The sequence below is a fragment of the Castanea sativa genome, chromosome 4 (assembly GCF_040712315.1).
Source record: "Castanea sativa cultivar Marrone di Chiusa Pesio chromosome 4, ASM4071231v1".
NCBI lineage: Eukaryota > Viridiplantae > Streptophyta > Magnoliopsida > Fagales > Fagaceae > Castanea > Castanea sativa.
The window spans coordinates 32,742,730-32,756,123 of NC_134016.1; the positions used below are offsets into that span (position 1 = coordinate 32,742,730).

General features: G+C 34.4%; 1 protein-coding gene across 2 annotated transcripts; it reads right to left on the reverse strand.

Moving 5' to 3' along the window:
* Window positions 1-7,892: 7,892 nt before the first annotated feature.
* LOC142631686 (ceramide synthase 1 LOH3-like) lies at window positions 7,893-12,720 on the reverse strand. 2 transcript variants are annotated; one of them, XM_075805930.1, is made up of 6 exons: window positions 12,501-12,718; window positions 10,749-10,978; window positions 10,423-10,578; window positions 9,970-10,155; window positions 9,125-9,309; window positions 7,893-8,198 (listed from the first exon to the last, which is right to left on the reverse strand). In XM_075805930.1, exons 1-6 carry the CDS (start codon window positions 12,627-12,629, stop codon window positions 8,167-8,169), a joined length of 918 nt encoding a protein of 305 aa, XP_075662045.1. In that variant the 5' UTR covers window positions 12,630-12,718; the 3' UTR covers window positions 7,893-8,166. The 2 variants fall into 2 exon arrangements, with proteins under 2 accessions (XP_075662045.1, XP_075662046.1); XM_075805931.1 differs by lacking the exon at window positions 10,423-10,578 and having other exon boundaries at window positions 12,501-12,720.
* Window positions 12,721-13,394: the final 674 nt, after the last annotated feature.

The window sequence follows — 13,394 nt, forward strand, 5'->3', positions numbered from 1 at the left end:
TGTTATACTCACAATCATCTACACATTTCCTTATAGTTTTCCTCTACTCTTACCTCTCCATATCTAAATCTATGAGAAGTTGATAGCCCAAACATTTACCACACACAATCTAAGTGTCAAGTGAGGTTTTGGTGCTGTTGGGAAGCATTGGAAGGAGTCATTCATTGGCGGATGCAATCGGGCTGAATTGCGGGATCCGGGAAAGTTAGAGAAGACAAGGTTCTAAGAAGCCAGTTGGTAGCTGGGGCTTGGAGGGCTCATATACATTGGGTAAACTAAGCTTGAAGGGTCTTTTATTATTCGTATACTCCAACTTTATTCTCTAGTGGATCAATTTATCGCTTGGAGGGTGGCAGAGAAGTTTTTCATTGAGTTCTTCAATTTTGTCTTCAATAACACATCTCGTTGTTATTTTGTGTTTGCATCTCTCTTCCCTAGTCTTTAAGCTTATCTTTTATTGTTGATATTTGATGAATATGGCTTAGGGTATCTTTATCGATTACCACACACAATCTAAGTGTCAAGTGAGGTTTTGGTGCTGTTGGGAAGCATTGGAAGGAGTCATTCATTGGCGGATGCAATCGGGCTGAATTGCGGGATCCGGGAAAGTTAGAGAAGACAAGGTTCTAAGAAGCCAGTTGGTAGCTGGGGCTTGGAGGGCTCATATACATTGGGTAAACTAAGCTTGAAGGGTCTTTATTATTCGTATACTCCAACTTTATTCTCTAGTGGATCAATTTATCGCTTGGAGGGTGGCAGAGAAGTTTTTCGTCGAGTTCTTCAGTTTTGTCTTCAATAACACATCTCGTTGTTATTTTGTGTTTGCATCTCTCTTCCCTATTCTTTAAGCTTATCTTTTATTGTTGATATTTGATGAATATGGCTTAGGGTAGCTTTATCGATTGTTTGTGCTCATTTAGTCTTATTCCGCACTTAGTTTAAGTTAGAGTAAAAGCAATCTAGCCGTAATTTTTATTGGGGGTCTGAACAAGTTCTTGTATTTTCACACAAACACCCCCAATGACCACTAACACCCCCAAACCACACTTTATACACTGCACGGAACCGAACTGCACCACAAACACCCCCAATGACCACTAATCAAAACTGCCTACGGCCAGAACCTACGGCAACTAAATTCCTTCGTTTAGGTCTTGTTTAATCAATTTTGTTATTTATGGTAATGGTAATTTTCCCTTTTGCTATAATTTTTAGTTTTGAGACGTTTCTTTTCTATAATTTTGTCGATGTTTCATTTTTTATGACTAAAAAAAAATTAGCCTAATTGTGTGCTAACCCGAAATAGGAATTTTAGCCACCTATGACTCTTTGCTGTAAATTAGAGATTTTAGCCCCTTGGGTGTTCAGACTACTAGATTGCTAATTAATAAAATTTTCTGAAAGGTTTTATCTTCTTCTATTTTCTAGAGGTTTTCAAAGTTTTCTTTATGAATTCAATGAGTCCCTTGTTGATTCTAAGGTTTATTCTTCAGAGTATGTGAGATGGCAATGTTGTAGTTTTTAAGTCTATGTCATGACATTGAAGCAATTACACGCTTGGAATCACCGATGTGGCTAGGAGGGTGCCGCACTGGAGTCCGACATGGGGTGTGGCCACCAATGCCGCTGCCTACGCGTTACTACCGCGTCTGAGTTTTTTTTTTTTTCAAATTTGCGCCAAACCGACTCTGATTCGAGCCGAATTGGCTTCGATTCACGCTGATTCATGCCGAACCGGACTGATTTGGCTAGAATCTAGTCGTATCGGCCGAATTGAATCATTTCGGCCAATGGTCAAAATTGATCGAAACAGCCAAAAAATGTCGAAATTGGCCTTAAATCATGCCGAAATAGCTGATTCAGTTTCTAACACACTGTCATGAGTCCAAACTCCATGGCCTGCAATTAGAGGCAACATAACCTCAGAAACAGACAAGAAACGATCCCTTTCAGTGTATTGTTGCACTTTCTCTAGAGGTTGGCCAGTAAAAGCAGCATACATTTTGTCAATTTTTTGCATAATATAACCAAGGCAAGAAGAAAAGTAGAGTCAATTTTCTTTGTTTTGTGAATCCAGACCATAGTAATGTGTTTTTTAAGAATATTTTAATAGTAAAAATATATAGAAAATATAAATAAAAATATTTTTAATAATTTTTTAATTACTGCACCCCGCCACACTCACACTCTATTTTTTTCAAAAATTGCCGAGTCCACACCTGCATCCGAATCCTGAAATGCACACTTACTTCTTATATTACACATTTGAATTTTTTGAAGATTGGATTCATGAATCATGATATAAAGACTATAGTCTCATTTGAGATCTTTAAGAAAGTGGACTGCACTTTTTTACCTTCACATGCTAAAATGTGGAAAAAGCTGAACGAAATTCATCCACATGGAAAGAACTGCCAAAAAAGCAATCCAGTGCAAAGTCAAGATTGGATTGGCTCAAACCATGGCATCTTAGTCGCCATTATTAATGTTCTTACATCTGGGCTGCGCTTTCCACCTTTTATAAAGGATACCTTGTACTTTCAAGTAATGGGTCGGCACAAGAAACATAACATGTTTGTTTTAGGAATAAAGTCACATTCACGTGGGATTGTTTAAATCTACAAGAAAAACTTTGACATCCAGTAGAGAACAGAAAAGAAACTTCTCTCAAATTTTATTAGCAACTAGCAACGTAAACCAATAAACAAAATGAATATTTTCTGGACCTAGAAAATCAGTGTACTTTCTTCTTCCTTTTTTCGCAAACAACAAGCATAAAGGGGATTCAAACCTAGATTCTTCTCCATAAGAGTCCTTCACATGCATCACACACGACACAGGTTTCTTCCTCTACGATGGAAATTTTTTTCCCGCATTCTTGGTGGTTCTCACTCATTTGATAGGCATTAAAGACACTTTTTGCATTAAGATATTTTCCTCCCAAACTTGAGCTTTCATCAAACTTCCACTCTAAGCTTAAGGGATATTAGAATATATCAGGATATTCTCATAAATAAGTATACCATGATTTTGAAGAACACCATGGCTACTGTGGTTTTGTAATACCATGGCTTAATAGAGTTTTATAATACCATGGGTTACTATGATCTTAAGGTTATCATATTAAGTCTAATGTATTCCTATATATACCCTATATTGGGTTATGTATAATACACATTTTTTTTTTAATGGAAATATTGTGAGTACTTTTATTGAAATTGGAAAGCAATAATTATATCATAGAGAAGAGCTTGTTCTATAAAACAAGGATTTTCTTCAACCCAAACAAAAAAATTAGCAATACCTAAAGCATGTTTTGCTAGTAAATGGGCAGGCCTATTGCCTTGCCTACAGACATGGGAAAATTCCACTTAACAGAAATCATGGATAGCAAATAGGGAGCTATACACAACAGCAGCCACTCAGGAGGGTAGAGGCAATATTTCCTTCAAGGCGTTCACCAGTACTAGCAAGTCTCCTTCTAGTATGAAGTCTTGGATAAGTAGGTCCCTTGCGAACCCCACTTTGTAATTGGGAATCTATTCATGAATAAAGGGTAAAATGGTAATTTTAACCAAGAAATAATAGAAATGTCATTTGAACCATTATAGCAAAGTGTAGACACCATGCATAGCAGAAAAAGCTGTAGAATTTACACAATTTCTCTTCAAACTAACCTACATCAGCTTGTCTATAATTGTGCAAATATGCAAAAGAGCTAAAGTGTATCAATTATTTTATTAACTTCCTTTTCTTCTCTCTTCTTACCATAGTCTCTCTCTCTCTCTCTCTCTCTCTCTCTCTCTCTGTGCGTATCAAACACCACCTCTTCTCCTTGGTTTCTTTATTTAATTTTTTCTCTCTTCACCCAAGGTTCTTCTTCTCTTTTGATTTCTTTTCTTCCCTCAATCTTTGTTTTCCCTTCCTTGTTTCTTCATCTTCTCCTTCACTCCAGAACACCACCCTAAACTAACCACAAACCCACCGCCTAACCCAACCTCTTTTATCGCCTGACTCAGCCAAAACAAAAACAAAAAAAATATGGGTAAGGTAATCAAAAAGGGTGGGTTGATGGAGATTGGTTGGTTGATAAATGGTGGGTTGATAATGGGTGGGCTAATGGTGGGTTGATGATGGGTGTGGGATGATGATGGCTAGTTACTTGATGATGGGTGGGCTGATGGTGGCTAATTCATTAGTGGTGTTGATTCGTTGATGGCGTGGGTTAATGATGGTGGCTGATCCATTAGTAGGATTGATCCATTCATGGTGGCTAGTTGGGTTGATGATGGGTGGGCTAATGGTTGTTATTCGGGTTGATCCGTTGATGGTGGGTTGATGATGGTGGCCGATCCATTAATTAGTGGGATTAATCCATTGATGGTGGGTGTGGATAGATCTATTGATGGTGGTTGGTTGTTGGTGATTTTGGGTTGTGTTGGGTCTCTAAGTGAGAGAGAGAGAGGGAGAGAGAGAGAGAGAGAGTGTGTGTGAAGGAAATAATAAAAAAAAATATAGAAGAATGAATATTTTATTGAAACAAATGTTTAGAATATATAAATTAATGTGGGTGTTTTGTAAAAGTTGTTGTGTAAAAAAAATGTTCTTTTTGTAAGATAGATAAAAAAAAAAAAAATTTAAAAGAGCTAATGTGAATGCTCTTAGATGAGAAAAAACCTAGTTCCAAAATATATAAGAGCTTACAACAATTAAAATGACACGTTAAATGCAAAAATGAAAAGTAGAACCATCGAACCAAAAGATAAAGTCTCACATCAAGATTTGACAGTTAAGATACATTCTTGGAATCTAAGATTATGTCCATGTTGGCACCTCCCTATGCACAAAGTGTTTGGAAGTCTAGGGGAAAAGGGTTCGAGTTGCGGGGTAGCAGCATGTTGTAATTATCTCTCAAAAAAAATGTTGATTAATATTAATTAATTAATTTTTATTTTTTCCTAAACAATTAATTTCAATTAATTAAATGTTAAAATTTCATTGTTTTAATCTTAAGATAGTGGCATAATAAATGCATATGATAATTCCTATAAATAGTCGTGATTTTTGAATAATTAATTAATTATCTCATAAAATGATGACTAATTAAAATTTTCAAACCTGAATTATCCTCTGGAGGTAATCTGAACATAAAATGGCTTAAAAGTGGTTTAAAATATATACTTGAGCTAATAAAAAAAAATCAAGCGAAAATCGAGTTGATCGCCACTTTGACCCAAAGCAGAAGTGTTGATTGGCCCTCTAAGGGCCCTGATTAGCACATTGGCACTTTTGCTTAGAAGCTCCACTTTTAGAATTTTATATCATTTTTTTTTAACTTTTATCATTTTTTTTTAGTAAACAGTAATACTTATTAAAATACACATGAAAATAGTAATAATAGAGATTGTAATGTATTATAAACCCAATTTAAAACTTTTATCTAAATGACCTAGGAGTAGTGAATATGAGTTTAAATGTTTTGAGATAGAGGGATAGGAAAGACATTTAAATTTATAAAACCTCGCCCTCTATAACTAAAAGGCAAATCAACAAAGAAGGGAAAATTTTGGTGAGAAAGAAAACCTTGTGGAATTTTTATTTTTATTTTATTTTATGAGAACTTGTAGAGATAAATTAGGTTACTATAGCTAATATATATCTTCCTCTCATCATGTATCCTCTATAACACAAAATCCATAAATACCATTAATTGATCAACAATCCATAGATCATGCTGAGTTTTGATTAGCGGTGGCAAAATCTAACACGACCCGCGAACCCGATACGACTAATCCATTTATAAACAGGTCATGGGTTGAGGTTAAACGGGTTTGGGTCATATTTGAGTTGACACGGCTAACCCGTTTGATAAACGGGTTGTGTTCATGTTCAACATGCGAACCCGTCTGACCCGTTTGACCATTTAGCTTATAAAATCATTAGTTATTTTAATATTATTGCTTAATAAATGGTTGTTTTTATATGTTTATTACTATATTTATAGTTGTAATTGTTTTTTTTTTTTTTGAGAAAGAGTTGTAATTGTATTTTAATATTAGATATATGGGAATTGATAAAAATTATATAGGTTTGGTATGACCTATTAATCAAATAGATTATTAAATGGGTCATTTGTATTGACCTTTATATGACTTGTTAATTAAACGAGTTACGTGTCGGGTCGAGTCGACCTGTTTAACAAACCAACCGTGTTCGGGTTGAGGATTCCTGACACGTTTGCTAAACAGGTCGGGTTCAAGTCAACCCATATAGCCCAATACACATGGCTTGACACGACATAAACCCGATTCGTGAACATGAATTGCCACCCCTAGTTTTGATGACATAGACTAATGATTAAGTATGATTTTTGAATGAAACCCTGACATGATGAGATGAAATATGATGAATATGCATGTCAGGGTTAGATTATGATCACGGTATGACTAGATAATGCAAAATGGTTTTGAATATATGATGAAGACATGCTTATCATTCTTGAATGTTAAAATGTCCAAATGATGATAACTTGAATGAATGCGAGATTGTGTACAACATATGACGGCCAAAATGGGCTTTTACCCCTTTCTCACAAACTTTTCAGCAAAATGTCTCATGTCTTAAACTAATTAGGAAAATGCCCCTATTTTGAAACTCGATTTTCTAAAAATAGAGTTTCAAATGTAAAACTCGATTTTTGAAATATCGAGTTATAGTGAACGTGGAGTTACATACAATACGTATAGTAGCACAAACAAATCACCAAGTAACTAAATGCAGTGAAAATTAAATTTGACAAGAGTGATTTGTTTACGAATGGGGAAAATCACCGAGACAAAACTCCACCGGGTGAAGGTCACCATTCTCGAGAATCCACTATTATCAAAACAAGCAGTTACAAGTAAAGGAATCTCAATACTTTATACCAACCTATAGTTGAACCATTACCCCAATACACAATTGGACTTGCAATGTAGTGACAATTTCTCCTTTCAATGCACGACTCCTAGTACATGACTAACCAATCGATGTGCGGATCCCAATATGCGGCTTACACACCAATTTGAGAAGGATGTTGATTGTAAAGTTCTTCAGTTCATCCACACGATAAAGATCAAGAAGTTTTTCAGTTACAAAACTCTATGGCGTACAAACGCAGCAGCTTTTTCAAGAGAAATATGAATTAGGGCAAATTGTCTCTGGTTACAATCTGAGTGAATAATCACTTTGCATCAAGTTGCATTATCTTAGACGCCCCTTAAAATAATTCTTATATATGTCTAAGGTTGTAAGAAAAGAAACCCCACATAAATAACTTGGATATGTATGAAAAACATATCTGAAAATCTGATTTTTGTAAACCTCAATAAATAAGCTATCTGTCAAGATACTGTCGAGTTTTGGGCTAAAAGCTCCTTTTAAACCTGCTTTAAAATACAACAATTCTTTACTTGATTATTGAACAAACTTGCATGGCTTTAACTCTTGACTTGAACACAACATTGCTTGAAGACTCAAACCATGCTAGATCTATCAAATTACAAGTAAAGTGCGTTTTGTCAAAGAATTAGTCAAAGGATTAGTCAATTCTAAATGACATATGTTCATAACAAATTTCACATATGTACTAACATGTATATATTTTAATTTTTTTTTCTTCATTATTTTAGTGACATATAATACATAATCAAAATTAATTTTGCAAACATTATAACACATATGAGTATTATAAAATAACTACCACACACCTTTGGTGTGATGGTCACTCTACAAGTATTTGTGAGGTGTGGGGGGCAAGAGCCGAGCTTCAAATTTTCAAGAGGAAGTTTCATACACATATACATTTAAATTAAGCTAAAGTAGAATTTCAATCTAGTATTAAAAAGAAAAGAAAAGAAAAAAGAAATATATGTTATAAAATAACTAATAATGAACTCGCGTATCATGCAGGACATCCGTTAGTTATATAAATTACAGACCAGTACAGTCCAATGTATCTTAGTGTTCTGATGGGAAAAAGTAGCATAGAGACGTCTATATGCTTAAAATCACCAGCTTCCACTTTATTTGCAAATATCTGCATGAAGAATAGAAGCATAAATCATGCTGAAGCAAGGAAACCATCATTGCAAAAAGCGCTTGGTGTTCTTCAATATTTCTTGATTGTCACTCATTGTGCTCAGTATCACTTTCAGAATCTGCAGAAAACAAAGCCATCCAAGATTGCAGAACTTAGGTGACAGCTATAAAGCATATTTCTTTCTATCCCATATCACATCCTTATTACAACTAGCTTTGTGATGGACATTTTGAAAACATATGAAAACAACTGCAACTTCAATGCAATGAATACTTGCACAATTTCTCTTGGGACAATCAAACAATTTTGAACTATGATACCGGCTCTAACTAATATTATGGTGAAGACATGACTAACATCTCTCAGGAATGTGTGTTAGATTGAAAAATAATACTAGCCAATATATTGCAATAAAAATGACCATACACAAAATGGTCTGTCATAGGGCAGCAATGGTCAGAATATTATTCACTAGTAGCAAACAGAGTGATGCATATTCTCAATTATAGCTTTTCCAAGACTTTGGACAATTTCAAATTTAATTCAATAAAATTTCCGAGCAAAATATATATGTTTTTAAATCACTAACCATGAATATACTGAAATTTAAATATTAGCCCTAAAGTAAAACAGCCATTAATGGCCTTGGTTTGTCTAGGTTTCTAAGTAAAACATGATTAAAACCAAACACAAATCTAAATCCCTTGTGCCTACAAACGTTACTGAAATTTCTCATTGCTAATCAACCAATTGCTATGGATACAATGAAACTATGTACATTACTCTATCCTTTTATTTTTATTTTATTATTCTCTTTAATTGATACGGCTAACAATAATATATAGTGTAATGCACATGGCACAGTATATGCAAGTATTATGACAATGATTTTGCCCCCTAGCCCTTCTTCAATTAAATAATTCTTATGTGCATTTATACTTCCTCCCCCACCCCCACCCCCACCCCACCCCATCTTTTCTCACAGTAGATGCTTGTGCAGGTATCTATGTGCAAGTACCAAAACCACAAAATTATGCAACTTACCAGATCTAACATCATCACTGATCTGGCCTCCTGCATGAATTTGATTCACCACCATTATAACCATCAACTTCCACCAATAGATATGCATAATGAGCAAGCAGAACAGAAGAGTATTGAACAAATAATAATATATAGATCCATCTATCATGTGCTTCTCCATGTCCAAGGTCAAAAGAACTTCATAGCTGCCAGAGAGAAATGAAACATAGTTGACCTCTTTAGAGAGAATAATCAAAAGCAGGGAAAGTACAATTGTTCATATGTTCAGAGTAGATAAACATATAGAAGGAAACAGTTGTTTACTACAGCCAAGCAGATGATTAACTGTACTTTTCATACATGTGACACTAAGAAATTCTAGTAGGAAAAGGCCACATCTAAAACTATACTCAAACTTAATGCACAGCAGAAAAATTCTTTGATGAGAAAAGCACAGTTCTGAAATTTATAGGAGAAAGATTTATATTGCAGAAACCTGAAGGAGCAATTAGAGTTGGAAAAAAAAACAAAGGGACTCTCTTTACATTTAAAAATAAATAAAAAGAAAAAGAAGAACTGCCATTGAAAATTAAATGAAAAATGCACTTATTGTCATCTTGTCCTGAAAAAATTAAAGGAGTGATCCTCAAATTCCTTATGGAAAAAAATGTGTTAAGTTACGCAAAATGATAATAATTGGTTTTACTCATGACCATGCATCTGTATACGTAGTGCGCCTACACGCACACACAAATTCATGATTTCTTATCAATATATAAACTTGTTGCTCATGCCACAAGAGAACACTGGAAAGGAGGCTCTCAATAAGTGTTGGTATATAGGTTCATGCTACATGTAAAAGTCACCTAGTGCTCCAAATAATCCAGAATGGGTAGTAGATGAGGCGGAGTACAGTCCAACATAAAACAAACGTGACGAAACAAATGCTTGCTGTCGCCTCAAAGCCACTATATTTTGACATCTTAGCAACTTCCATAATCACATCACTTCCTTCATGGACAGCTAAAATAATTGAACCAACGCGAGCAAACCTGCAGGTGGCAAAAGCAGAGTACATGAGCTACAGAAGACACAGTGTGTCTTGTTAATCTAAATTTAGGAAATGTTTATATGCTAAATCATCAGCTGAAGAGCATGACCAACATTTAATGATTCTTTTTAGCATGAAAAGATGAAGATGAGGCTTTGCAGACAGCCATCAATCATTCCTTTTCATATGCAATCAGGATTTGCACACAATTCGTCTTAAAGTAACAAAATGAAAAATCAAGCTAAAAGCTGAAGCCCTCTAAACGTACTTAAATATGTATGACAACGTGATTAATATAACAGTTGCTACATGATGAGCCATGGATACCAAAAAGTCTGAACGTCTTGTTTCCCAAAAGACCAAAGCAATGGTGGAGTACAAATAAAATCCGGCGGAATACATGTACAATCCCTTCAATTTTAATCTGTCAATCAGAGCAAGGGGGATTAATTATGTGGTTACGCCTAGACATATGAGATGCAAATATTTATCATCAAGCAAAATTACATGAAAGATCAAACATTAAATTAAGCCAATTCTACAACTTGACTTTGACATTGATAAATGCCCTGTATGATGAGTGTGGGAAGTTACTTAATTTTCAGATCTGGCCAGACCTGATCTCCAGGTCCTACCCAAAAGTATTTGGTATTAGTGAACCATGGCTCATCATAGGTGACAGAAAGAACCAGAAGCTCTTCAGAAAGATAATAGATAAATTTCCATGCTGACTCTTTGAATTTATTGATTTTATTCCTCTTAACTTCTGTTGAGACGTCCAATACGGCATGATTCTTTCCAAAAATCAATCGTCTAGCTAAATTCTGCAACAAGCAAACATCTGGTTCAAACTAAGCTAACAATTCCAATAAACAAAATCTTGTGAAGTGACTTTTTTAAATAAAATTTCAAAAAAAAATGCAGAAAGGAAACTCAATAATGTTTTTGAAGGGTTAATGAACTTCAGACTTTAGATGTCACACATAAGAAGGAACCATTTACTACAACTGAAAATAATAAAGACCACAGCATTCTTGCCAAATGAATGATAGTCACCAGCAAATCACGCATATAAACATCATCATTCCATCAGGAAAAGCTCAGATGGTCAGATTTGCACTCCATAAATTTCAATTGTTCACCAAGTCAGAGCTGACAGTGGTTCTAACAAAAGGAGTGTTTGCAGCTTGGTTGGCTGTATTTACAACTATGTGGGCATGATAGTAAATTTGCACCAGTTTTAGGGGAAGCATGGAGTGCAATGGTTTGTTCATTCTAACATTTGCATTGTGTGCATACTTCAAAAATATTATTTTTTATTACTTTCTAATAAAGAATCTAGTTGCACTTGCACTTTTTTGCTCTATTTGATGAATTCTTGATACAGAACTTCTTGACATATCTTTAAACATAAATGTATCTCTACAAGTCCTACAGTAACAAATATTTTATTTCACTCACTGAAGATAACAGGCAATTGATGCCATATACAATAAAAGGTAAGATAGATCACATGATAAATAATTCTTCTAGTGAGATTGACCATAATCATAATCTAAAAAAAGCATGCTAAATACAAAAGAGTTCAAAATGGAGCTCACACTAGAGCCTATTCTCCATCATATTTCAAACCATTATATATGTAAGAGCAGCTGAAGTGCATAAAAGATGTTACATCTTAATTCTTCTTAACATAAGAGCAACTGAAAATGAAAAATGTGTAGCATATATGCAAAACGTGTCTCCTCTCCATTTTCAAGTTTCTTCATTTCATGCTTCAGATTAAATTTTACAAATGTATTGAATGATGCGGCAGTTACACCATTAGATCCAGAACATACAATCTGAACCATAAAATTGACGTAATCAAACCAAATTTTAAAATAGAGAGAATCTTATTCCTTCACATATTGACCAATGTACTTGTTTGTATATAAATTACAGTATCTGCAAGAAACTATACTGTTCTCATAATGACCATGTTAATTCTCCACCATTTTACTAAAAGACTTTAAAAAATCTAAGTCAACTCAGCAATTTTAAACATGGGAGATTTTTAATGGATCTATCTGCTTGTAGGAGTTTGGGTGAAAAGTTGTGTTTAATATTTGATACGTGGGGTGAGCTGATTGGGCGGTGAGAATAACGTCCAACTAGAAATGATCAAATCTGAACAATTTAGTGTGGGGCTGAACCTTGCCGTACTTACATAACAGTAACAAAACAACAACACTTGACTATTTCTATTATAAGAAAAAAAAAAAAAAACAAACAAACAAAATCATAGGATAGGATAGTACTAGAAAAAGGATTAAGCATAGGAGACAAAACTGGTAAAGAATTTACCTCAAAAACAAATCTGTCAAGAAAAAGGCGAAGTGTAGGGAAGATGAGAGCTAAGATGGGAACGAACACCAAGTCTTTGGGTATTGGGTATGATTCCTGCTCCCAACTAGTGGCCTTCAACGCATCCATTTGAGTTTTTATTTTTTTGGAAGGGAATTGAAGAGTTTTGGAGGCAAAAATGGAAGACCAGATATGGCTAACTGAGTTTGTGTGCACATATTAGTCAAGATTGAACGTTTGACTTGGGTAACAGAAAGGGATTCAAATTCTCTAGAGTTTTTAAGGTACTCTACCAGAGTTCATTAAATTCTAACCACTCTTTAATAATTTAATGGTCTAAATTTTGCCATGTCAGTATTTCATTAACAATCATCTTAATTGTTTTGTTTACAACATTATTTTATTATTTTAAGAATATTATTAATGAAATGCTGACATGGCAGAATCTAAACCATTAAATCATTAAAGAGTGGTTAGGATTTAATGAACTCTACTGGTAGAGTACCCTAAGAACTCTAGAGGATCTGAATCCAACAAAAAGTTAGAAGTTGATGCTGACTCCATCTTTTTTTTTTGACTCTTGCGGCGGTAATGTATGGAGTCTTTTGTAGTAGGAAATACCGTTTATTATGGAAAATTAAAAATTTTAAATACAAAAAATTGTAATAAAATAATTTAAAAATGTGTGAATAGTATTTTGAAATTCAGTTTTAAAGTTGTTTTTATGAAAAAAAAAAAGAAAAAAATGTAATTTGTGAGTCCCGTGAATAATGTATGGAACTTCCTAAAAACATGTCCCGCTGAAAAATGCAAACGCGCTTCCCAAACGAAGCTTAGTGCAAATTTGGATTCAGCTAAAAAGGTACAGAGATGCGATTTGCATTTTTTAAATGG

Bases quoted from the DNA above. Each gene is read 5' to 3' on its own strand.
- LOC142631686 (XM_075805930.1), bottom strand. From the start codon at position 12,629: ATGGATGCGTTGAAGGCCACTAGTTGGGAGCAGGAATCATACCCAATA. The intron at 10,156-10,422 runs GTACGTTTAGAG...TGCCACCTGCAG, and splicing joins ACGTTGTCATACATATTTAA to GTTTGCTCGCGTTGGTTCAA. The intron at 9,310-9,969 runs GTGACTTTTACA...TCTCTCTGGCAG, and splicing joins TGGATTATTTGGAGCACTAG to CTATGAAGTTCTTTTGACCT.